This window comes from Pimephales promelas, chromosome 13, assembly GCF_988280905.1.
Source record: "Pimephales promelas chromosome 13, fPimPro1.hap1.1, whole genome shotgun sequence".
Lineage (NCBI taxonomy): Eukaryota > Metazoa > Chordata > Actinopteri > Cypriniformes > Leuciscidae > Pimephales > Pimephales promelas.
This window is the reverse complement of record NC_142781.1, coordinates 18217875-18245822: the sequence shown is the minus strand read 5'-3', so window position 1 is coordinate 18245822 and position 27948 is coordinate 18217875. Positions and strand designations below refer to the sequence as shown.

The 27948-nt window shown below is 37.2% G+C and overlaps 1 protein-coding gene across 1 annotated transcript in view; it reads right to left on the bottom strand.

Annotated features, from left to right (window-relative positions):
* ppp1r13bb (protein phosphatase 1, regulatory subunit 13Bb) overlaps positions 1–27546 on the bottom strand; it is a 39067-nt gene extending 11521 nt beyond the window's left edge. Inside the window, 9 exon segments of the mRNA XM_089118559.1 lie at positions 356–545; positions 705–869; positions 1366–1562; positions 2196–2370; positions 4843–4944; positions 15519–15589; positions 18610–18729; positions 21473–21620; positions 27391–27546. Coding sequence (XP_088974685.1) covers positions 356–545; positions 705–869; positions 1366–1562; positions 2196–2370; positions 4843–4944; positions 15519–15589; positions 18610–18729; positions 21473–21620; positions 27391–27531 — 1309 coding nt within the window. The 5' untranslated portion in view covers positions 27532–27546.
* Positions 27547–27948: the final 402 nt, after the last annotated feature.

Genomic DNA, 27948 nt, shown 5'->3' with positions numbered 1-27948 from the left:
CTTTGGCTTTATGGCTTCTCCCTTGACTTTATCAAACTTTATGCCTCAACTTTATGCCTTTGAAAAAGATTTGTCTATGAAGCTTTGCAACACCATGACTCAGTTAAAACTGAGAATGGTCTTGTTTTAACCAGGCTACAGAAGTATGGATCTGCAAGACTAAATGTAGACCTAAATGCAGACTACCATCGATCAAAAGTGATCAAAGCGGTTTTATATTCAGCCCAATGAGACTAAAGAGTTTATGTATTACAAAATTACAAAACTTATTCACAATGTAGGATAAAGATAAACAGACATAAAAGGTACCATTTATTTGGCACCATTTGATTCCAAATAAATGTTTAGGACTGACCTGATTTGGAGCGGGCATGGTTGGCTGGGGTGTTGACGCCCAGTGACTGAGGTTTGAGGGGTTCAGGAGGCACTACATAACCCTCCTGCCTGCCTGGCACTGGGACCTGGATGTAGGGTCCCACGGCAGCCACACGGCCGGTGTTTCCATGAGCAGACTGTGGAGAGGGAGGACCATTTACTCTATTCAGCTGCAAAAAGGAAAAATGGGGCAAAAAGGGAAATGAGACGAGTTGAAAATCAAAAACATTTCTCTAGTACCAGATATACTCTCTGAACAACTCTGAACAAGCCTGCTAAACAAATGAAACCAAGAAGCATGAACGAGTGATGCACTCTCATGGCCTTACAGGAAGATTTTCTTTTTGACGTGCCTCTGCTTTTCTCTTGTAGAGTCGATCTCTGAGCTCATTGATACGCTTGTCCATCAGAGTCACCTCCATGTTTCTCTTATTCAACAGCTCTTTCTGCTGCTGAAGTTTACTGTTCTGTTCCTGATTCAGCTTATTGCGGATCTGATGGGGGGGTTGATTAAAAAACAAATGATCAATATCATCACTGACAGAAATGATAAAGCAAACACTTTGTGTTAGTAACACAGACTAATCATCAAGCTAAAGCTATGGCTGATTTCGTTTTTATTAACAGAAAAATGTCAAATTCAACAATTTTGAATTTATAATTCAAAACACTGTACTATTTTTTGGTTTTAAATTTGATATATTTTGTGCATGTAATTTGAATGATTAATGATATAAATTAACACTCACATAATTTAAAATGACATTATTTCCAAACTCTTTTAACAGGGTTGCAAACCTCGTACACAATCAATAGAAAATTGACAAACAACCAATAACCTGATCAATTTAATCACCATCACTGACCAGGATATTCCTTTTTGGATATTTAAAAGCAAAAAATCGTACATATTGTACCTTTATATTCCAAAATGGAAAATCACCACAGCAAAATCTCTTAATTACAATAATGGCTAAACTGTGCCCATACCTGCAGCTCCTGGTAGAGTTTGCGGAGCTCCAGGGCAGCGTTGCCGGTGACCTGACCGCCGAGAGTCTGCAGGCCGTTCAGTTTGCCTCTCCTCAGGTCCTCCAGCTGCTGGCTGAGCTGATCCACCCTCGAGACGGCCGACTGCAGCTCTGCCTGCTTCTCCTGGAACAGCCCGCTGATGTGCTCGATCTCTGCGGCTAACAGAACACAGCAGAGTTATACACGACAACTTGCGTGCAAACACACAGACATGAATGAGCCGACATACTTTCTCCATTACTAGAGGATTATTATTTAATGTTCAATGAAAATATCATGTATGGCTGCACATGTTGTACAGGAGCTCATGCAAAATGCAAAACTAGCAGGCTGAATAGATATATTATATAAAGCAAAATTGAATTACGTTTTTACAACTTGTTAACCTTAAAGCAGCCTAAATGCTAGCACAACATGAACAAAACATTCAAATGAGGCTTAAAAATACAGAAAAAAAAAGTTTCATAAATAGAAAATCTTCACCATGAACCTGCCATGATATACTGATAACAATCCACACAAATCGAATTTTATCTCCTCCAGCAGAGTGGACAATCCCATCTGGAGTTGCGTGTGTGGGAGAGTTGGCATTATGAAAGTTCATTACAATTCACAGGCTATCGCAGTATGTGTATTTATGTGCTCGCAGTTGCAGTTGGAAGCTCGGTGCTCTCACACAACTTCTTGCATGAAGCAAACTGGCTTAACACAAACCACATCATAAATCAGCAGTGACCAGTAACCTATCCACTCGGATGAATGCTTAAGTCGGTGATCCAGCAAGTACATACACAGGTTGCCATTGATGACTTTACTGTAGTCCACTTGGCCCCTCATGGCACGGATCTTCTTGAGTTTGGCTTCCTGACTCTCCACTCTCTCTTTCAGCCTCTGTAGTTTTTCGGTCTCAGACACAGCCTGCTGTTGCCGGCGCTCCTGCTGCTTCAGATAGCGCAACCGCTGCTCCTGCAGACACAATACATACGTGAGCATGCAAAAAAAAAAAAAAGAGAGAAAAGGTAGGGAAAACATACTTGAAACAGTAACAGTAAATTATCAATGTACTGAACCACTCTAAAACCATTACAGATGGGGTTTAATTAGCCTTACGACAGTAAAGCTTATTAGCGCAATGATCTGATTGTCTTTTTGCGCCTATAAGTTTCACTGTTATTCGCCATTTGTCTGTCAAACTTTCAGAACTGTTGTGACATACAAACCAAAACCAACCAGTAATCTCGATAAATGAAAGAGTCGAATCAGACTCTATTGTAGTAGACTACGTAAACAACTACACTTTCAATTTTTAAATGATAGTCCTAAAGGAAAATATCTCTATTTTTTAAAAAAGAAAAGGAAAAGTAATGTTTAAGCCCAGGGCATCTGCATGCCCTAACAGAGTAAAGTGCATTTAGGGGAACACCATACGATCGTGTCATTACATCACAATACCGCACTTAAGCACGACGGACAACCTAGTAATTTACTGTGAGCGTCAAGGAAGGAGACGTTTGCTATTAAGAGCAATAGTAGTACCTATGGGAAAAGATGCTGATTACAAACCTAATTTTATTGAGTAACTAACAGAAAATAAAAACAACTAGGCTCTTTTTTTGTTGTTTTCTTTGTTTATCTGCAGGGAACACAAACAGATGCAGTAAAGTGGAAATATTGTCTCTGAGTGAGTGAGAAAACTAAAAATAGCACATGGTGGACTTTCAATGACTGGAGGCTCATAGTCAACAAAGCACATTGACTCACAGCTATAATAATCCAAACAGCTCTGAGATCAATGTTCTTGTTGGGTCTGATCCTGGAACAGTCTGTAAGGGTGACCAGTCATAGATTCCACAAATCACTCTTTGTTGAATGTAGAAACTAAGCTATTTAGCGCTTGTGTGGATGAGAAATGCCTGCCACCGCATAAAGAGCATGCCAGAGTTGTTTGCTACATAATTGGCATTTTCGGTCTCGTCCAGTTTACCGCCTCAGCGTGTGGTTGCCATGACTAACAACCCTATAATGGTCAGATAAGCCTGTTGTAATGACCTATAAATGGCACTGAGGAAAACAAAGATGAGCTCAGTAACTTAAAATATCTAATAACAACGGTGTTTATGATGCCGCTTAAGCTCTTTATTATCATTGTGAAAAGTTAAAGATTTATCCAACCAGCACCAGTTTTGAATAATAACAAGGATAATCACATTAACACATAATTTTTTTTTTTTTTTTCACAAAAAGATTTTTTATGGAGAGTGGGAAAAATATTTTGCATACATATTAGAACACTACATGTTTCTTCATCTTTCCTAAGGTTATCTACTTGTTTTTAGACTATCTATAGTCTTTTCATTTTTCAGAATGAATAGTGAAAACTTTAGTTAAATTTCATTTAAACTAAATGGTTGTTGATTTAAAGGGACAGTTCACTCAAAAATGAAAGTTCTGTCATCATTTACTCACCCTTAAGTTGTTCCAAACATGTATGAATTTCTTTCTTCAGCTGAACTCAAAAGAAAATATTTTAAAGAATGTATGTAAAAAGTTGACGGACCCCACTGACTTCAAAAGTATTTTTCTCCAACTATTCCTACTAATTCCTAAAGGGTTGGAACAAACTGAGGGTGAGTAAATGATGACAACTTTCATTTTTGAGTGTAAAGATTTTTGGTAAAAAAAGAACTCTTTGTAATTCTACATTTTATCTGATAAATCAAGACAAAGCACTGGATTACACACGATACTCGATCACCTTTCACAAAGATATGTTGCTACTATTCAGCTGCTAGCTATTCAGAAATCGCACAACTGCAAGTTTGGTTCTAGGACAAATGTAGATCGATAAATAAAGAAAAGGCTAAAATAATTTGCCAATTTTGGTAAATCTGATTAAGGGGTAGATAAATTGATGCTTAATGTCCACAATATCAATAAAATCAAAATAGAAACAGTGACTTTTGTGTTTGTTTCAATAAATATTTGCATCTACAACTGTAGTCAAATAAGTTAATCAATTTGCCAATATGTTAGTTACATCCAGCCAAAAATACAATTCACAATACAGTGGGGTGCAAAAGTCAAAACCACTAGAGAAAATGCTTCTATTTTGCAACCATTTTTAATAATAAGATTAATAATAGTTACAAATTTGCTGACATTAGATGAACAACCTAGACATTAAAAACTAGGAAATTCTAAAATCTACCTGAAAAATAACACCAAAGCATATGATAATACACCATACAGTGCCATCATTCAGAAAATTATATATATAAAAATCAAAATAGAAATGCTTTTTAATGTCAGTGAATTCATTTATGCCAATGTTTGATTTAGTTACAAATATTTCCTCCAGTTATTTTTTGCGTGTACACACAGATGAAAACAAAGATCTATGTAAAGATGCACATCAAAAGACACATCTGAGCGTATTACCTTAGCGACAAGCATCTGTTGCTGGGCCTCAATTTGCTGCTGCTGACGAGTGGCCATCTCCTGCAGCTCTGAGAGAGTGAGCTCCACACGAGGGTTTCCCACCTACACAGAGAGGGAGGAGGGGGGGATGGAGAGATAAAAAAAAGAGAGAGAGCGTGATGAAGGTAGACGACAATCAAAAAGGAGGGACAATCAGGCCAAAAAATATATATGCACAGAAACAAGGACACAAAGATGACTGTTTCTCACAGTCTTCTCTGGCAGCCAGTTATGCCTGTAGAATTAAACCAGACACAACAAGGGCTCACTGTAGTTGAACCTGGGTGTGAAATGACCTGTGGCCAAGTAAACACTATGAGTTTAATTATAGCATAAGCGCTATGTTGGCGTAGGCCTGCTAAGCTCATCATGAAGAAAGATGGCGACGCTTTTAGCCGAAAGGGTCTAAAACAGGCCTGTGTCACAGATGTATCGCAGAATCCCACTCTCTGTCACTGCATTCTGGAAGATAAGAGCAACTGTCCGTCACTGTGGCTGTCGCCAAGGTGTCGCCATGGCAGCGGAGCAGAACCGCTGTGTAGCAAAGATTAAAGGCACCAAAATACACAGACGGCAATTGCCATGATAGACTGCCATTTGAAGCAATCAAGCAAATAATGCGAACATGGTGTAGTGTGGGATGACTTACATAAACCTGGAGCAGAACACCATTAACAGTCTGGTTCAGGCTGTGCAAAAATCGTCCCCTCAAGATTCAGATCTTCTATTGTCTGTTCCAATATAGCAATGCTTTCATTTCCTAAAAAGTCAACAGTCTGTTTTGTCTCTGGGCTGTTCTAAGCAAAAGCTATACAAGTGCACTCAGTGTTTTAGGTTGAAGCTGGGACAGTCATTAAGGTTATGTAAGGACTAGGCGCAATCAGGCATATCAGTTGATTTGATTGATTTGATTCGCAATCAGGCAAATCAAATGTTAGTTTAACATTTGATTTGCAACCTAGAAACTTAAATATTTTAAGTTTAAGTATTTTACACTACATTTTACACTTTTTTTCACCCAAAAATAAATAATAATAATAATAATAATAATAATAATAATAATTTCACAAAATTTTGTTTGTTTTTTAAAGATTTTTTAAATGTTTTTATTATTATTATTATTATTATTATTATTATGTTCACCCAGGCTGCATTTATCTAATAACAAATATAGTAAAATTGTGAAATATGCATTTATTTAATATGCATCTAAATGCATTATTCCTCTGTTGTCAAAGCGGAATTTTCAGCATAATTTCTCCAGTCTTTAGTCACATGATCCTTCAGAAATCATTTTATATGCTGATTTGGTGCTCAAGAAACATTTATTATTAATATCAATGTTTACAGTTGTGCAGCTAAATACTTCTGTGAAAACGTGATAATTTAAAAGTTAATTTATTTGAAATTTTTTATAAAATTATAAATTTTACTGTCTTTACTGTCACTTTTATTAAATCAAATGTCTTTGCTGAAAAAATTTATATATATATATATATATATATATACACATATATATATACACACACATTTTTGAATGGTAGTGTATGTTGATGCATACATTTTTGTCTTTCAAAACATTTATTACATTTATAACATTAATACCTTCTAACACTTTAAGGATGACAATCCATGCACTAGACATTTGCCATAACTGCCCAGCCCCTCAGCAACACAATGAAACAAAATGTCTCAGTTTAACATCTTACTGACATCTTTTTATCCAACAAAAGTTAAAAAACTTTTTTTGATAAAACTGGAATTTAATGCTGTTCAATGACGCATCAATGTGACAATCTATCAGCATTAATACTAACATTAACCCGACCAAGCGCACAAATATGCACAGCATGAGAAAGATACTATAGTGACGTGTGTGGCTTGGTTTTGCCAGGTCACCTATAGCCCATGGCTACTTCTATTCTTAGCCAAGTTAATACCATGATCTATATCTATAATTCATGGGTAGTATTTTTTTCCACTATGATGTGACTGTTAAATACTCGTGTCTCACATTTTCTTGTTTTTGTTTTTCTCTTCACTTTAAATCACTATGTGTGAAAACCGCAGGTTAAATCACCAGTATTGTTACAGCAACATATAATTATAAAATGGATTAAGATAACAGTGGTTTTAACAATGAGGTTAGAAAAAAAAAATCCAGGAAAAAGACTGTTTAAACACAGTAACAACACTGACAACATACAAAAGGGATAGAACCAAAAGAGACATAACACCACACATACAAACAAATATTTCACAACATGGATAACAACAACAATAGTTCTAAATATGAATACACATCAAATGTACATAATGCACATATTATCAAATGATTTTAAAAAGTACACTACTGTTTAAAAGTTTGGGGGCAGTAAGATTTTTTTTTAAAAGATGATACATGTTTTTTCGAACTTGCTAAATAACTATTTTCAAAATTATTAATTGGAAGAAATATTTCTTCAGCAGCAAATTAACATTTTAAACTGATTTCTGAAAGATCATATGACACTGAAGACTGGAGTAATGATGCAAAAAATAACATTTTAATATTAAAATAGTAGACCGTTATATAACTGTAAAACTACGTCACAATATTATACATTTCATTTAAAAGTGAGAAGCAAACAAATGTTGAACAAATATCAAATAGCTTGAATGGGTTACGGTGTCACTGGAAGCGTCCTTTGCAGTAATTACAAATTTAGCAAAGATTGTGCTCATGATCTGTCTCTATATGCCTATGTCACGAAAAAATTGAAGACTGGAAGTACGTCTTAGTAGGGATACGACTCCTCTGCTTAGCTTTTTACAATGGCGGAGTTCGATAGATACCACTGCACCAAATCTTCTATTGTTATACTCTAAAATAAATTAAACTCAAAGTTATATTATAAAGTATAAAGTAAGACTGGGCAGAGTTTGCAACATTGCCAATTTCACCAATTAGTATTGAGCTACAGGGATGATTTCACATCAGTTCATTTCTTTTCAGGGAATCAAACTGTCAGGACTGCTGGACACTAAGACCCCGTTTACACCTGGTATTAAAATGCGATCTGTATCCAGATAAGTTATCCGGATAATAAGTACTGATTCCATTTACACCTGGCCACATAAATGTGTTTTTGCAAAACGGATATAAATCCGATCTTCACCTCCTGCGTTATATGCAGATTTATTGGATTGCACGCCACCAAAAGCAACAGATCTGAGCGGCATTTTATTGATCATCAGCTAATTTCCAAATCAGAGACATTAATAAGAGAGAGTGGCAACAGGCCTGGTAAGATAATTTCGTTTCTTTACTTGAAGATGTGTTAACTTACTTGTGTGACTTACTTTCTATTTTATTTGCGATGTTTGCACGTTGAATAGACGCACAGCTGCTCATCTGCGGTGATGCGTGTCGCGTGTCGCATCTGACTAGGCTATAACATGACATATAGCCTATATAACACGCTCTCACTCGTTTATTTTTTAGCATTTTTGGGAGGAGTAAAATATACATATGTGGTTTCAACAACCAGATTGCGTTTACACCTAGTAAAGATCCGGACACAATGCGTTCCAGACTACCTCCAGATGTGGTCAGGCAGATCCGATCACGATCCGATCACAACGCGTTTACACCTTGCATTAACATGCGTTTTTTATTATCCGGATAACTTATCTGGATACAGATCGCATTTTAATACCAGGTGTAAACGGGGTCTAACAATCACTGCTAATACACACACAAACACACACACTTTGTCATTTCTGTGTGATGTTAATTCAGTTGATCTGAGGACCACTCAAGAATATCAGTTGGAAACGAGACCTGCCTTCCACAAACGGTTTCAAAATGCAAACTGCAAACGAAAGTGCAGCCCCGGAGAATATTAAAAGAAGGACCCTCATTTCTCCTTATTAACCTAACCCAAGACTTGCGGAGTGTTTCGTCCTTCGGGAAAGCTTGAAAGCATAAGTATGGCTGTGTACGTCGTGATGCAGAGCACCCGGTACACTACATCAACAGCTGCCATTGTTGTTAGAGCTCTAGCCGTTCGCTAGTAAGGTAAACGTTTCTATGGTAACAGCTAGTTGGACCAATCAGCAGACGTTGCTGCTACGCTTACGATTGTGGGTAGTATAGTTTTTCATATGATCATGGATAAAACATGTTTTTCTTTAAAACAAGGTTGATTTCATACAAACTTACAGCTTCTACAGGAGCAAAAATATTCGTTTCACAAACTCATAGCTCGTGTTCAGTCTACCTTGGATGGTTTAGACATTACGGCTGATAATCTAAATCCTTATCGAGAAATACTGTTGACCAGAAGTTCTGCAATTCCTACTCTGCAATTCGGAAGCAGGAAGTGTGACATAGGCCTATACAAAACTGTCCTTTCCATTCAACTAATGATTTGTGATTTCTAGAAAAGAAAAAAAAAAAAAAACAAAGTGGCTTTTGCCTGGAGCCGAGGGCCCAATCGGGTCTGGATCAAATCAACTGTCATTTTAAATCAAAGTGAGAGATTGAACTTTTTCCACTACCACTTTGCTAAAGAACCAAACAGGCTATATGTCAGATACACCAAGCAGCATTACAAACACCGGTTATGCCTATAGTTCAAATGTGTCTGAAGACACCCGCACAGAAACAACATTTCAATACTTCAAATTATTATCTTTCAAAGCAACTTTGCTTCTCAACAAGAAAGCGCAACATCTTCGCTCAACACTTACCTACTTTTTTAAGTTCAGCTTCCCTCAGCACAAAACACTCATGACTTGACCAATAAATGACGCAGCTTTTCACGCAGTTCCCATAAACACGAGCTGCATGGCATATCTCCCAATTTCATTAAAGCTGAAATGATTGAACTCAGTTTGCAAGAGAGTGATACATGGCTTAAAGGCTAATTGTGTCATGCTCTGTTTACCCACACTGGCGACACTGTATGACCACATCATGTTGGTTGTAAAGAGCCTATTTCAATGTGGCGCAAGGAGCAACATACAACAGACTGATTCGATTATCCGTTTCTGAAGTGGTTCTGGAGAGAAAAAAAAACAAAAACTCCCCAGTCTCTTCGCGGAGGGAGCTCTCAACCGCCCGCCAGTCAGACTGCATGGCATGATCCTTTTTACCAGATGCAGTTGTACAAATATGGCTGTGGAAGTCTAAGAGCTCATTCACCTGTGGGGTGAAACTCAATGCTTGTTAAAACAATAATCAGCCCTAATGTAAATAAAAAAAAAAAAGATTGCTATTTAAAAGGGCAGACTACATCATTCCTGTGGCCAAGCTGAAGGTTTCACTGCTATGATCTTGCTCACTGCTTTCTTGCCTCATAGGTTTGAAGTAACAACAATTACTGTTATGCAGTTTATTCAATACAAGACAAAAGAAGGAGGTCAGTGGGTAATAACTTGGACTCCAGGGCCTCAAGCTATAGATCATGTGCAAAAGAACAACTACAGCATGCTTCTCCAGAGACTTCACATTCTGGAACAATGGATACATGGGACAGTCCAAATTTGTAAAAAGCCATTTCAGACATTTTGCTAACTTCAAACACAATGTGGTGGTTTGAGCCGCTATCAATATACAGGTTATTGAAATCGCTTTTCACTTTCGCAATCATGCATACTCTGTGTGCATAGGGAGCAGGCCCGCACATTTTACAAAGATAAGACGTTTGTCAATGACGCTCAGGATCTGTTGCGCACCAAATCTTCAGCCATCATTTTATCAGTCATCTCTCCTTCCTCTCGTCACATGTAATCTGACTCCAGCTGCTGCACTGTACTACGACTCTGCTGCTCGTGCTGTATGGAGCAGTTGTCCAACTGAACTAAATTGTCATTTTGTATTTTTATAGAAACAAAAACCGACGGGCCGGTGTCATGGTGGGCAGTTATTGTAAATGGTGTACAGACAAACACTGTGTAAGACCGGAAACACAGCAAGCCTACACATCGGTCCAAAATCCAACTTCTTAAAAACATGTCACCAAACCAGAAAGTGCTAATTAATTGGCAAGCATTGCTGCCGAGATACATGTACGTAATGTATGCATATATATATATATATATATATATATATGAAGAGTTCAGATGCAAAAGCCTCTAAGTGCCATTTGAAATTTTCTTCTAGAATGATAATTTTTATCAAACTTGTATATTTAAGTTCAGTGATTTCACTTAAATGGCAATGATAATTACCTATTAATTGTTATTTAAGTGAAATTACTGAACTTAAATATACAAGTTTGATAACAATCATCATTCAAGAAGAAAATTTCAAATGGCATTTAGAGGCTTTTGCATCTGAACTCTTCATATATATATATATATATATCACATATACACAGACATACACATACATAAATATATATATACACACATACATAAATATATATATATATATATATATATAGAGAGAGAGAGAGAGAGAGAGAGAGAGAGAGAGAGAGAGAGAGATTATATTTATATATATATATATATATATATATATATAGAGAGAGAGAGAGAGATATTTATATATATATATATATATAGATTAGATGTTTAGATATAGAATATATATAGATTCTCCCTATGCCCCAAACCTCTAATTTCAGGACAAAATTTCAGGCTGCAGGGCAGCGTTTCCCAATCAAAGCAGATTTGGATGCAGCTTTACATGTTGCCAAAGCTGGCTGGTGAAATAAAAAGCTAAGGCTCGCCTTCTAACAGAAAAATTATTTTGATGATGTGCTGCACATCCAAGGAGTTTTATAACAAGTTGAGCAATATAAGTATACATCCTGCATCACTTCACAGACTGCACCCACATGGACAGCATGTTCAGCTGACTCTTGGCATGGAGGAGGCACACATATAATCCGCTTTCCACACTAAGATTTAGACCGACGCTCATTTATTGGCACTGGCCTGAAAGCTGTGCAGATCTTAAAGAGGATGTAAAAGATGTTCAAGCAATGTTATGATAAGCTGTACATTAGAACGCCAGGTCACTGACCTCATTAATCCGTTTCGATTTTATTCTAATTTATTAGGGTATATTTCAGTTATAATGTGATTTTGGGAACCCTCTAAATATTGTACTTCATGAAAATATTAGTAAAAAAGCTGCAGTATACAACGCAAACGTTGCATTAAAACTGCTATTTAATATAAAATAATCAAAATGATCACTTTGGATACAACATCTGCTACATGAATCACTTATATCTAACAAAAACTAACAAACATTGGAAACTTATGAAAATAAGCAGACAACTAACAAGCTATTCATAATAAACCTGAAATCATAAAGTTGCATGCAAGTTCACATAACTGTTTCAGTGGAAGAAGAATAAGGTAGAAACTAAGAATAAAAGATCAAGAGACATTTTCAAAATAATTATATTCATGACGAAAAGCGAAGTGCTGAGGGAAATGAGAAAAGAAACAGCAAAACCTGGAACACGTGAAGCCCTGGAGAAAATATCTGCCCACACACGAAACTTTATAAAACATGATCTGCCCACACAGTTCAGCATTCTGGAGCTCATAACTCTGCATGTGTGATGGACAGGCATGGTGTTCCTGTAAGCAGTGGCACTAGTGCTATTAAATAGCATAGAGCAGTCTATTACCCATTTAATCCATCACAAAGAACACAACAAAAAGACGGACAGTTCTTATTACTTTCCAAGTACAATGGACCACACACAGACTGACAACAGCTGATTTAACCATTGAAAGGCATTAAATCTATGAATGTTCAGAAATCTATTATTGAAAAGAGACTGCTCTCCATGCAGAAAAGACCATCCTACGCAGAGGCAGCCTTACCTTCTAGACTCTCCCTTGGGACACAAAGTCAGTCACGAGCTGTGTAGATGAACGAAGTGTGCAGGGATGAGGTGATGGGATGAACAAAAAGGACTGAAAGTCCCAGCATGCACTGACACACTCCACTGCAGACAGGGCCACGGTGACCCTCTGAAAAGCCACACGGTTAGAAAGGAAACTCTCAGAAAGAGCAAAAGTGACAGCGATAGGAAATGAGAGAGAGAGAGAGTGGGCCACCCACTATTTCATAAGGGGAAAAATGTGGCCACACATTCAGGGATTTACCATACTGTGAACAATGGGCGTGGTGTTGAGAGAGAGAGAGAGAGAGAGAGAGAGAGACATCTTCAGAGAAACAGAAGTCGAATCAGAGAAAACAGCCCTGCTGTAAAAACCAGGGGGATGATCCTCTTAAAAGCGGTTATGTCATGAAATGGGGGTAATCCACAAAATAATAAAGACGTAACAGGAGAATAACAATACAGCTGAACGTGTTATAAGGTTTCAAAGAATTTCACTCTCACATAAATGCACTAGTGTTGGGTGATATCCTCCATTTTCATATCGCACTATCGTCAGCCTGTGAGATCGGCGATACACGATATTAATAGCGAGGGGGCGGGACTTACTTATTTGATTATTATCTTGCTTATTTACCCATTAATTTGCTTGTTTTATTGCTTTGTTTTATATAAGAGAATCTTTTTCTATTTTGCTAGAAAAGGTGGAGTGTTTATAGGCTAAACCAGGTTATTTCCCGGGATAGTGAGGTAAAAAAAGATCCTAATCATTTTTGTATCTGACTCAGTATTTCAACATTTACAGACACACATTATCCTCTCATGCCAATGCAGATGCAGCATTTTGACTGTACTTCAACATGGGATGAGAACACGTTTCTTAGGTCAAGTAGTAGTTTGCGATACATGTCCTTCTACCAGTGCTCTCTGGATGCACATACGTGCACTTCAATAAGCCCAAAGAATGTGGGTTAACGCGTTTTAAATGCTGGGAGAAAACCTTCTCTGTAATATCTCCAAACAAAGATCACGACTATATTGTTTGTACTGTGGTTGCGGAATAAATGCACTTGCAACCTCTGTGTGAGTGTGACTGTACACAATCTTTTTTTGCTGTTGTTTTAATAGAAAAACATTAAATGTAATCTGGAATTATTTTTTAGGAATTTCACTTTTTTTTAAAACAGTTTTCATAATGTAGACAGAGAGTGTTAAATAATGATACATATACTATAGTAAATAAGTACACTAGATGCAGTAAAGTAAATCAAGCGTATGAGTGCTCTTATAGTTGAAAGTGCAATAATTCTGATTGAAAAGTAAAAATAATTTCTCAAATAACAACAATTGTTCTGATAATAATTGAGAGCAAAATAATTGTTATTGTCAGTTTACCCATTATGCAGCTTGATGAAACAGTTTATGAAATTCAAGTTTTCTCCAAGATATTTAGTCGAATAAAATGACTAAACAAAAAAACAGGACAAGGTTGACTAAACATGATAAAAAATTTAAAAAAGTACAAAAATACAAAAAAAAAATTGCTGACCAAATTAACACGATTTTGAAATAGATATGGATATTTAATCATTTACTCACACTCATGCCATCCGACATGTATATGATTTTTTTCTTCAAATGAACACAAATGAAAATGTTTAGAAAAGCCCTTGTAATATGTAAATGCAAGGTGGCAATAAATGTGACGCTTCAAAAACCACACAAAGAAAACACCACAGTAATTCATAAGACCAAAGTTGATGAATCAATGTCTTCAGAAGTGAAATTATTAAGAAAAACACTCATTTAAATACTAACTTTTACTATAAACCATTGCTTCTAACCAACTGTTTCATGAGATCACGCTTGACAAAAACTTGTGCGAGATATCTCTCTTCCAGGTCAACTATGGCAGAGCAATTCTCATTCTGTCCTCAACCTTTCCTCTGAACAGATGGCAAATTAATCATCAGTTGTCAAACCAAACCATTTAAATCAAATTATACAGAGAACTTGCAGGATCATGGGCCAAGATAGCCAAATTCCATATAAATTAACCCTCTTGAATCCACTCAAACACAAACAGAGAGTGAAAATGAGAGTCATATGGGTACCTGACAAGACAGGCAGACAGAGGTGTTGTGTAACAGTCCCTACAGGAGGGCAAAGCCTGTGAGAAAAATTGTGTGCTAAGCACCGTAGTGCTGAGACTTCATGCCTGGTTGGCAACAGCATCACTAATCAGCTCCCTCACCAACCAACTACCAGTGCCATCGTTCCATCTCTGAAGATCGAGACGACTGTATGGAAAAAAGCATGCCCCCATAAATGCTTGCGTTTCCTCTTTCCATACACTGGTGGTCTACAGTTATCTTTCTCCCTGAAGGTGGAATTAGTTCCACTTACTGGAGCCTGGCTTTTCCCCTGTTGGAATCTGGGCCAGATGGTTGAGCGCAGTGGACTACACAAAAAGAATGAGTGATGTGACAAATGCTAATATGAAAGAAAATGTTGAGTGAATCTGGGACGTGACAGGTCTGGCTGCGTTTGGCTCGGCTTAACAGAGGAAGACTGAATAACGTGACGTGATTGAAACGCTTCAGTACCGAAGAGTGTCAACTTCAGCCAGAACTTTGCAGCTGCTACTTTGCATTACAGTAAGCAGAAAAGCATACGATTTTATAAGGGTGTGGAATTCAACCCCCCAGGATGCATTTGAAATAACCACAATGCTAAGATTAGAAAAAAGGCACACATTTTGATGAGGATGTGATATGAACTAACCCCATTCTCGTTGTGCATGTCTGAGCTGCTTCCTCCTCTCCTGCTGGGCTGCTCCTGAGACTGCTGGCTCCCTAAGAGTGGAGAAATATAATACAGCAAGTCCATCAAAAAAAAAAACCCAGCACATTCAATTGTGAAACACAATCATGAATGAACACCAAAAAAAGCATCTAAATGTACATTGTGGAATTTTAACAAGCAAAACATGGCTGGCTGAACAAGACTGTGTCTGTGGAGGAAAAGTTTAAAGGCCTGTTTGTTATTGCCATGTGACACTGAGAACAGAGCTTGTGCTTTCAGTGGATTACTGCCTCTCTTTCCCTCCCACACACAGGGGTTTCAGGTTTATGCCGTAATCCATGTGGACGCTCACTACAAGCTAATCCTGCCTATGGTGATAGGAAAAACCTCACTGGGATGTGAATGAAAAGAGTAAAAACAAACAAATGATAGGATAAAGAAAGAGACAAAGAAAGACTTTAGCACTGTTAACACTGATCACGTACATGTGGCAGCATTACACTATGTTCTGGGATAATGCGAGCAACCGGTCTGTCCATGGTGAGATCTCATTGATCATCCTGATATACAAAACTGTATATACAATAAACGGTTCAATATACTGTGAAAATAGCTTTTCATAAAATCACTTCAGAGGTTTTACCCACTTAGTGTCTGTAACATCTGAATATACACTACTGTTCAAAAGTGTGAGAAAATAATGCAGAAATTAGGGATTAAACTGATTAAAATTGACAGTAAATATATATAAAATGTTACAAAAAGATTTATATTTCAAATAAATGCTGTTCTTTTGCATCAAAGAATCCTGAAAAATAATCTATAAAAATAGGTTTCCACAAAAATATTAAAGCAGAAAAATTGTTTTCAACATTGATAAAAAAAAAAAAGTAAAAAAAAAAAAAGTTTATTGAGCACCAAATCAGCGTATTAGAATAATTTCTAAAGGATCACGAGACTGGAGAAATGCATGGCTGCTGAAAATTCAGCTTTGCCATCACAGGAATATATAATACTTTAAAATATATTAAAATAGAAAAGGATTTTAGTTTAATGTGTTTATTTTATTTGTAATACTATTTCACAATATTACTCTTACTGTATTATTGATCAAATAAATGCAACTTTGGCGAGCATAAGACTTTAAAAAACAAAAACTCTTACCAAACCTTTTGAACGGCAGTGTATCTATGCAATATATTAGCATGTTTGAAATTCACACAAGAATTTTCATTGTTAAAAAATGCTTGCCCTAATAGCAAGCAATTTTCATAAGAATTGTAACTCCAATGAAATAACAACATGTAACAAAATATCCCTTTAAAAAATTACTATAATTTATACATTTAGTGGACATTTTATTTTAATAAAATTACTATATTTCAAAAGTATAAATGTATTTATAATTTACTGTACAACAGCATGGCATCCATTGGTACATCTATTTTGGTAAAACTATTTCACAACTAAGTCACCCATAGCAAGCTGTGCTTGAAAACAGTGAATGTGTGTTTGCACCTGTCCAGTAAAGGCAAGGTGCTTGATTATATAACCAGCAATTAGGGATGCACCGAAATGAAAATTCTTGGCCGAAACCGAAAACCGAAAAAAAGGAAACCAAGGCCGAAAACCGAAAACCGAAACACCGAAAGAATTATTAGTATCATTGCATTTATGGCTATGACTGTGTACAAACTTTACTAAAAATCAAGGCATTGCAATTGCATAAATTAATATCACATTTTCAAAGAATAAATCAATTACAAATTATGCAAATATTTATTTAGCACAATGCACAGTATAAAATAAAATTCAAACTAAAATGTTTAACTTGACCCCACTCATGTGTACACTAAATAATAATCTACTGGCCTGCAGAAAGGTTTTAAAATGAAACGTTCTCTCAAAAACAAAGCCGAGCGCAAAACTCAAACCAGCACCCAGTTTGCACGTCTAAATTAGTTTCATTTTAAAAATTTGGCATACAATAGCATAAAAAGCCTTTTTAAATGAACAATGGTCCATGTTTAATACAAATGTACATGAAACTTAATGAAACATGTTTAGTGAATGTATTTAAATATTTAAGAGAGCATTAATTTAGTTCTATACATACATATACATAGTTCCCAATCCCATATACATATTTATTGTAATGTCACAAGTAATAATCTCAGGGTTTACTGGGTTTTACATGATTATTTTTGTATTGGTGGTGGAATACCCTACTAAAAAATAAGCATTGCCATGCGTTTATCTTTCTTCTTCTCACCGATTCCTGATGGTTAGACGAGGACAGTTACTTGAGTCGTCCCCTGTCGTTTCAAGGAATAGTAAAACGGAGAGCGCGTCAAGTATAAACGCCTCGACCATTTGGAGCGGTGCGCGCGCTGTCTGTGGAGTCGCACCGCTCTTGACCCGCTCGAGAACCGAATCGTCGTCATGGCGGCGCGCGTTGTTTAGAGCAGATATAGGTGGATAAACAAGGCTTCCGTCTCCTCGCGGGTTCAGATACACTGAAATACGTCCGCACCGCAGAAATGTTGCTTCAGACAAGCACGTGCAGGTCGCGGTTTCTGTTTGCGTCATCACAACATTTCGGCCGTATTGTTTCGGTGATAAAAGTCTTTCTGCACTTTTGGGCCATTTTCGGCCGAAAATTTTCGGCGGCCGAATATTCGGTGCATCCCTACCAGCAATATATTACTATATTCAGTATTTCTTCATCTATATATACACACAATACATATACAATATTTCTTCGTCTTAAATGTGGTATTTGATATTATTTTATTTTGGTAGACATCCCAAGCCATTTTGCCTTGCTGAGTGTTGTTTGAAGGCACTGACACTTGCAAAGCTACTTTGATTCATTTTGTGAATAGCACAACAGAATCGAATCATGAACAGAACCCTGCCTTGTTTGGCCAGGATGTGCTTGTCTCTTTCTTTCACATGTTAGAGGCCACTGAAAAGGGAATGAAAAACATTCTGCCACTGTCAGCCAATGAGAAGAAAGCAGTGGTGGGCAGGACGTGACCTAGAACCAGTCAAGAGGGAGTGTTCTCACCCTGATCGCTGCTTTCTGTGGGCGAGTCTTCGTGGCGCAGGTAGAACTTCACCTCCTGCTTTCTGGGGCCCCATTTCTGCAAGTGCTCATACATCATGTGGTCAAAGGGGATGGGTCGCTCTGGAGAGGGGAAAACATAAGACGCAGCACATTAAAACAACAAACCATGCACTCTGATATTAGAAAGGTCATAAATATCGTGTTTTGTTCCTCTGGGAAAAAAGCTGGTAAAAAGACGGAGTGGTAGTGTGTTCACATGAGAGTAGGAGTGAGACACTCTCATGCTGAGGAGAGTGTTATTCCAATGTTCCTCACTTCAAGCCACACCTTAGAGGAGAACAGAGGAACAGACATAGTGGGATCAAGAGAACTAGGAAATTTAATCAAACATTCAGCCAAAGGAATGTGGCGGGGTTGGGTAGGCAACAGAGACATAAATGGGGGGAAACAACATTTTGGACATTGCTAACAGGTGGAGGGACATCTGGAAGCCTGGCAGCCACCCAGAGGGAGATGAGATAAAACACACAATAATAGAAGAAAGTATGAAAGTGAAGAACATAAGAAAAGCACACCCCTGGACATTTACAAAAAAAAGTGAGAGCAGGCCAATTTAACCTTCTAAGAAACCTGGAGTCAAAACAACACAAGAACATTTAACTCCTTCCTCTTATGAGCAAAGTAGTATACCTATTCAGTTTGACTACCAGCTTTTTAGGGCAGGAAATGTTTATAAATGTTTTAGATTTTCCAAAGAAAAAGGTGCTGAACCAAGAAAAAGTTACAGCCATTATTGCTAGGTTGCTGCAGGTGGCCATCATAGTTTTTCCAAAACGGTTGCTAATTCTTACCCAGTGTTCTGGTTTGTCGCTATGTTGTTGCTAGGCGGCTGCTTGATAGTCTAGGTCAAAAGAGACCACTCCCATTTAAGTCTACATCATATTTTGCCCCTGGATTTGTTTGGTTCTTCATGCATAATAATACTTATAATTCAACAATATTTCGTTTATTGTTAGATTAACAATTGTTATTAACAAACGATTATTGTTTTTTAAAATGGTTAGATTAGCAAAAAAAAAAAAAGAAAAAAAAAAGAAAACTCTCCGTCATGTTAGCTTACTCTGAAGTTGTTCCAAACCTATATGAATTTCGTTCAACTTCTATACACACATCAACATATTTTTATGTTTATATTTTACGTCTTTCCATCAAAAGTCCACGTAACCAAAACTAATGCAAAATATTTCATAAAGCAGGGCTCCAGACTAACTTTTCCGCTGGTTGCACTGGCGCAACCAACTTTTTTCAGTTGGTCGCACCAGCATATGATTTGGTCACGCCTTCTTTTTTTCTTACAACACGCCATGGGATTAATCAATGCATGCTGATGAATAGTGGTTTTAATCTGCATACCATAGTTTTGCACTGATGTAAAAAGACAGAGACAAGACATTTAAACAAAATGTTTTAACCTTTGTAACTATTAATTAAAAAAAAACTATTAAATAAAAATAAAAGTAAAAAGATGACCGTGAAAAATAGTAGTATTTAATTAAATGCATTTATGGTGAGATTACTACATTTTATTTAATGAAATGCATTTATGATGAAATTCATTGTCATGTCAATTTGTGCTCATTTTGACCAATGACCTATGCGCGTCTGTCACTTTAATTCAGCGCATGCAGCACAGCAAAAAAAGACTCGGTGTGTTAACGATCTCTGCACTGCTACGCACCGCTCCTGGAATGGATGCAGTGTGAAAATACCGTTTCAGGCTATACATTGTTAGCCTCTTGTCTTTTTTAAATGTCGTAAACGGTACATTTAACTTACACTTATTATGACATAATTCCTAATTGGCACGTCTCACCATTAGTTTGCAAAGCACGTGGCGTTCATAATATCTTTGGGTGAACTAACCCTTTAACTAGTTTTAACTTACCCAACTATTCATTTCCTTCTCTGTGGGGAGAGTATTTTTAATCAAAAATGTCTTAATTTGTGTTCCAAAGATGAACGAACTGACGGAATTTTACATTTTTGGGTGAACTGTCCCTTTAATAGTGAGAATTGGACCCCAAACTAAAGTGTTACGAAGAATTTTTATTTTCACGTGAAAAACTTCTTTAATTGTATTAATAATCAGTTCATTGTGCCAAATAAATACCACAACAAAATACTTATTTTGAGATGAAAAAATCTTATAAAAAAAACCTGGAAAGCTGATAACCACAAGAAAAGATTTGGTGAGGCAAAATATCCACTTAGTATCCAGACAGTATTGATGCATCACATGCGATCCATCACCTGCTGTAAAATAACTGGGCTCATCACGATTTCAATGACGGATGCACCGTCAAGATGAAAGGACACAGTGCTGATGGAAGGGCTTTTGAAAGGAAGCTCCCAGAGCAAAGATAAAATTTCTGCCACACAGCTGTTTATACAAATCACTATTATCAAGAGAAAATGGAAATATGAAGGGAAAAAAACATGCGCACAGCTGTCAGAACAGAAGTAGCAGTTATGTCTGAAAGGACTAAGCGAGTGTTTTCATTTCCTGCCAGATTCCTCAAAATACTGAGCCTGTGTGTCTTTGTGAGAGTAAAAGCACTAAATGTTTTTTACTGACAGAAATGTTTAGGGCGGGAAGGTGAGAAAACAAGAGGCTATTGGAGTCTGTAGAAATTATTTCAAGTAAAGCTGAGTGCTTCCCATTGTCAATATGTTTCACCATTTAATTTAAGAAATGTCAATGAAAGACAAACTTATATCCTCCATTAGTCATTGCTGGGAAATACCCTGCATTTACTTGCTACAATTGGCTAAGGATAAGAGGGAAGGACTCAAAGAAACTCACCATTTCCACGCCATACTTCAGCCAGGTGGCAGCCGCTTTCTCCCGGTTCCTTACAGAACTCCACCACATCACGACAAGTTGTCTCCGGAGTGATGGGCACCTCCGTCAGGGCCTGCTCCCCATCACTCAAATACACCGTTAAAATCATCTACAAGAGAAAAAGACAAAGAGAATATTTTGAATATTTCATACCCAAGAGAGAAAGGCAGGGATTCCCACTGAGCCATAAGACCACTAGGGGGCACTGCCATTGCTCAAACAACTTAAATAACATTAGTCATTAAGAACCTTTTCCCTTTTGAGAAGTTGCATATGGGAAGATATACCACAAAAATACAGCACATTGAGTCCAGAGTCTGTTAATGGAGATTTCTAGCACCTTCCCTCAGCTATAACTCACTCTGATTGAGGGAAACGCCTGGGCCAGTTGACTGACAGGAGTGTTGGGCTGATTATTGCAGCTGTAAGTGAAGTGTGATGGATGGTTTGGTGCAAAATAAGAGAGATCCATTAGATTCATTTATTTAGATGGATTTTATTTTATTTATTTATTATGTTACATATGACATGATCTGTATTTGTTTGCAACATTGTGATACACAGTCATGGTAATAATGCTTATTTGAAATTGAAAAATTGAGAGAGAGAGCAAGAAAGGCATATCAAGAAAGTGTATGATATTGACATTACCTCTCAATTGTGGAGATGAGGTCATGATCATCTACTCTACTGTCTGCAATACCGTACTGCACTGCCATTTTGGCAGAGAGCAGATGATAAATTCATTACATCACCCATCAAGAAAACAATCCAACTGGTCACAACAGAGGGCTGCGATATGCCCAGTATCTCACACACATGACATTTATCAAGATAGACTTTTAAAAGGACATTAGGTTTACATGGCTGGGGAAACATTTATATATCGGTTATATAAGACTAAAGTATCGCAATACCTGACATAACTCCGAATGAGAAGTCAGTCTGACCTTTGTGTGGTGCAGAGTCATAAGGGAGGATTGAGTATGTCCAAGACAACTTGATAGATGGGTGTTTCTTCAAATATGGGCACTTTTGGCCCAGAGGGCTTAAAGCAGTGAGAGCGTAAATAGCATTTTAGGAGTTTACTTTATTGCATATGCCACCGTCCAAGGACCAGGCCCAAAAGTGTATGCACAAGCACATGTCAGAGCCGGTTTTCATTTCCGGTTTTCAAATCTCAATAAAAATGAGATTATACTTACTTTGAGGACTAAACAGTTGTCAGTCTTATTGCTAATTTGCTATTTGATGTATCAAATACACGATTAGCTATTATTTTTATATTTAGCATAATTTGACAATTACAGTTTGATTGGAAATGACAAATATTAGTTCACAAAAAAAATGTTCTTTTTTCACAAGTCACATCTGTGTGAAAGTACCTTTAAGTCAATTATTTCCACACAAATTGTCGAAAGGATTGTTTTCAGATCATTTGAAATCAGGCTTTAAATATGTTTTCATTCATAATTTTGGAATAGATTTTGAATAGATATTTTAAAGACAATATTAGTCAAAGGTTTAAGAAATTGAAACTTTTTCAGCAAGAATGCATAAAAATTGGTAAAAATGAATAAAGATTTTTTACTACAAATAAACGGGGTTCATTAAAAGGATACTGGGAAAAAAAAACAGTGGGGTGATACTCCTCTACCAGTATTAGTGCACTAATGAATACTTTTAACTTCACACAATAAGTGTGTCTGTGACGTGCAATTCTTACAAAACCCATGTAAATCCACTTCCTAAAGCATTCAGGCAGGCAAGCTCTACATTAGTTTCTCTTGAATGGAGGGCAGTTCAAAACACAGGTATGTGGGAGAGGAGCTCTTGCACTGAAGAAAACCTGTCAGATGCAGAAACACAACTCACATTCTTTTGTACATGAAGTTGAAAGGAACAATTGGATTTGGTCAGTTTCAATGGACACTGTCTGGTAAATCACTAGGAAAGAAATATTTGGGCCACACGCATTTTTTTTTTTGAAATATGAAAATGACTCTTGTGTATTTACTCAACAATGGATTCTGTGTGGCGCAACACTAGAATGGAAAAATAGGCCGTGCACAAAGAATGTGTGTGTAAATGACATAAAAAGTGCAAACTAAAACTACAGGGAGAATAAAACAAGTGAAAATGGGTCCAAAAAAACTTGCCGAAAAACTGGATAATATGAGGAAAGAAGGACTGTGTATTGCCAAGAATCTGCCGATACGATATGCATCACGAACGATAAAGCGGTTACAATAAATATTGTGATATTGTAAGAAAGGCGATATATTATGATATTTCTTGTTTTTAAGGGAAGAGAATCTCATTTTATTACAACTTTCATGAACACACCACCCTATGCATAAATACATGCATAACTGAATTTGAATTTATATCACTAATCACTGTTTTGTGCAACCTAAGTAAAGGGAATATTCTACTCTAAGTTTGTTTATATTCTTGAATCCCGTTTCCGTTAGTTAAAGGAGAACTCCGGTGCAAAATGAACCTTTGGTCTAATAAAACATCGGTACCTAGTCAACCGTTCTCTGAGATTTGTTTTCATGATAATCGAATGTAAAGAGTTTTATCTGTAAAATCTGTTTAGCGTATAACGCTAGTAGTGGGGGCATTTACTAAGTAAAAAGAAATCGCTAGTTTATACCACTAACAAGGCTCAAAATAGCCCCACACTAACACAGAAACATAATGAGGGTCCCTACATGCAAAACGAAGCATTGAGAACTTTGTAAGTGTAAGGACCGTTTAATAAGAAGATACTTTATAAAGACAGTTCACTTCATGTATACAAGCAGCGCCATCTTTGGAAAACAGTCTCGACTAGTCAAACCACGAGTTTATACCACTAATGTGGTAAAGTGGAGTTTGCAACTTTAGACTCAATGTGAAATGACTGTCACGGAATGATACAATATAAATACATGACTATTGCACTGAACGTAAAAAACAACATACCAGTCTAGTTTGAAAAAATGGCAATTAATCAATATTTAACTCACTCACTGCCTGGATATTTTACAAAGTGTAATTAAACTGTTGCATTAAATTACATTTTAATAAAAATAAATCAAAATTAACGAACGTCAAACAAACGAATGAATGTTTGAATAAACGAATGAATGTTTTGTAAAAAAACACTGCAATGAGATAGCATAACAAAAGATTTTTTAAACAGTGTGTGAGAGAAACACACGTTTGTTCAGCTCATTTAAAAATTCACCATACCTGACAAATAACGTAAGGTTTGTCATTATGTCAAGGCCTCAAGCAGTGCAGAGAAGCACTAGAGACAAACAACGCATGGCCACACTTTTGCATTCACAGTACGCACTGTCACTGCATCAAACAGAATGACATGTTTATCTGAGCACCGGCACCGACACCAGCCAACGTCAGCTGAAGTTACGCACACAAGGTGCTAGATAGTCTCAAAGAGGAATGAAAGGGATTTTAGTAAACAATATGAGCATGCAGAATTTTTAATGATTTCCAATGTTCAACATTTCTAATGTTCTGCTTATTTTTTAAGTGTTTGTGACCATTTAAAAAAAATACCAAAATTAGTTTTCTGGGGGTTTAGTTTTACATGCTCAAATAGCAACAACAGCGCTTGAGGATTCACACATCGTCATGGCATGCAACTACAGCATTTCTATGAACAGAGAAAAATAGAATAAAGGCATTTATGTTTTTCAAGTGTATGGATCGTAGTTTAACCATCACAGAATGAAAGTTTAAACATTAAGTGCAACAAGGCTGGAACTTGCGCGCTGTTTTCTGTGCACGCAACAGAACCGAATTCAGTTATATTTCTCTTCTTTTGAGCTTAAACGGATGAAATTATGTCTAAATACCTGTCTCGGCGCGTATCCTTGTAAACACAGTCGGTTATGCATTAGGAAAACGGATGCGTATCATTATATTGTATCCGTGCATTTGTCTTAAAATGACAGCAGCCCAATATACCCGCAGCTGTCACCAATGCTAAACAAACAACAAAAGAAAATGAGAAAATCACTTTTGCAACTTTAACAAAGATAAATTACATTAATTCATTATATTTATTCTATTTAATTTGTACAGTGAAGACTATGCGGTTATTTTACATTTGATTATTCAACGTCCACCTGAAAAACAAAAACGATATGAAAGTTTCTTGAAGGGCTGAAATCATGATTAGAAAAATGGAGTCATATATGGTTTTGTACAGTGAAAACAACAATCATGTGAGTTCAGTCAGAGTTCAAAACCTTTCAAGCTAAGTGACAGGATCTGTTATCCAAGTAAGATCAACAGACGTGCAGAAATCCCCTTCTCAGTCAGTGTAGAGTCTGAAGACCATCAGTTCTTGGCTGTTGACAGTATGACACAAAAGAGTGTTCTAGTATTTTGTCCTAAGATCAGCTCAGGTTGCTGCTTTTCATCTTAGGTGAAAAAAGAAGCCAGATTCTCAACCTCATAATTGTTTTACAAGATTACTGCGGAAAACAGGACGAGGTCAAGAGATGTGAAAGAATGGTGTGAGGCCGGTGGCGTGATTACTGATGAACCACACCTTATATCTCTCACGGAGCACTCTCAGAAAAAAAGGTACAAAAGCTGTCACTGGGGCGGTACCTTTTCAAAAGGTACACTTTTGTACCTAAAGGGTGCATATTGGTACCTTAATGGTACAATATGCACCCTTCAGTTACAAAAGTGTACCTTTTGAAAAGGTACCGCCCCAGTGACAGGTTTTGTACCTTTTCTCTGAGAGTGAGGAGCGGAAGCGTAAAGGAGGAGCGATGACTGAAAATCGAGAGAGGAACAGGCCTGATTTTACGTTGTGATTTGTTTCCGTTTGTGAGGGGCTGCTGGCTTATACACCTCCTCACCTGCAGAAGCCAAAATACAATATCTAAAGAACACTCTCCACTTTTGTTGTGTAAATCAAATAGTTAAAATGAACTTTATTTGTGTGGTAATGTCAATCTGGACAATGATAACCACTATTCTATAACATTATTTTAAAGTTATGCATAGTACATCAACTTTTAAGCTCTAATCCTGCAGTATTATCATCAGAAGATCAGCAGCAGTGTGTAAAGGAGAGATCTGTTCTGCCTCCAGCCTACTGGTTTCATATCCCATTTAAAATGTCTTCAAATGTTGAATGCCAAAGCTGATTTCACTTGAGATACATAAGCAGGTAAAAAATATCATAGCATTGCAGCAATCCAGCAAACCTGCACATCACAGTTCATTATCTTGTTCTTTTCAAAAGTTATAAATGTAAACTTGAAAACTGAATTCTTCCTTTCAGCAGAGTGTAAGAAGGCATATATAATTCAGTGTCCAGACAGTCAACTCTTACTTGATTAATCAGAACAATGACAATGAATGATGATAGCAAACGTGATCCCAAAATCTTTTCAGGCCCCACAGCCAATCAGATCCATTTAACAATATGACAAAGCCTAGCAGACAGAGATGGAGGACCGAAACCAATGGCTGTTTTGGCACAGTGTATGAAACCATGCAAGAGATTGTTATTTTTTGGCAGTAAAACTAGACTACATTTCTATGATTAGAGTTATATTACTATATGTTCTATACAAACCTGTCAGCAAAAATTTTGGTTTAATATACAGTAGAAAGTACCCCAGGTGTTGCTACTTCTCAGCAGAATTATCATAAAACTGTCACAACATTAACATATAGATGCAACGTCAAATGTTGCTTGTACTGACATTACTGACTACGACCTGAACTCCTTGCGACAAAGATTTCATGAAAACACCCAAAATGACTTTGCTGTCCAACCGTACTTGAGAGGCACAGGTTGGTATTAACAAGTTCCCGAGCAGGACATCTATTTGCATCACCTTTCCCAACTTAGATGTAGTCCGTCTTCTCCTGGCCTCTCTCTTGAGCTGTCGGGCATGCTCCTTGCTCCAGGTTTTATCTCCAGGTTTGATAGACAAGCTGACCAGGCCTCGTAGAACAATAGTCACAAACTTCTTCATGACGCATGAATGGCTCGTAGCTCTACAGCGAACACATCCTTTGAATGCGTCTTGCTCAGACCCACTCAGCAAAAGTAGCAGGCAAGGGTTCCCTGCAGCGGAAAGCCTTCCGTAGTCGCGGTAGCTGTGTGACTGCTGAGAGCAAGCGAGCGTGTGAGTGAGAGAAAAGGAAAATCAGAGGAAGACGACAGTGGGAGGGTGCTTTTCAACAGAATTGTGAAGAGTGCGTCACCAGGTCCCCTCCAGATCAAGGCTCCCTCGAGAAAACAGAAGACTGCACCCCATATCGGAGGTGGCTGATGGGTACATGCAGCAAAAGCAGGGACAAAGATCAGATGAGGATGCGATAATCAAACGCGATGAGACACTTGCACATAGCACTTCCACGTCCATTGAAATGCATTGCAGTTAGTCAGT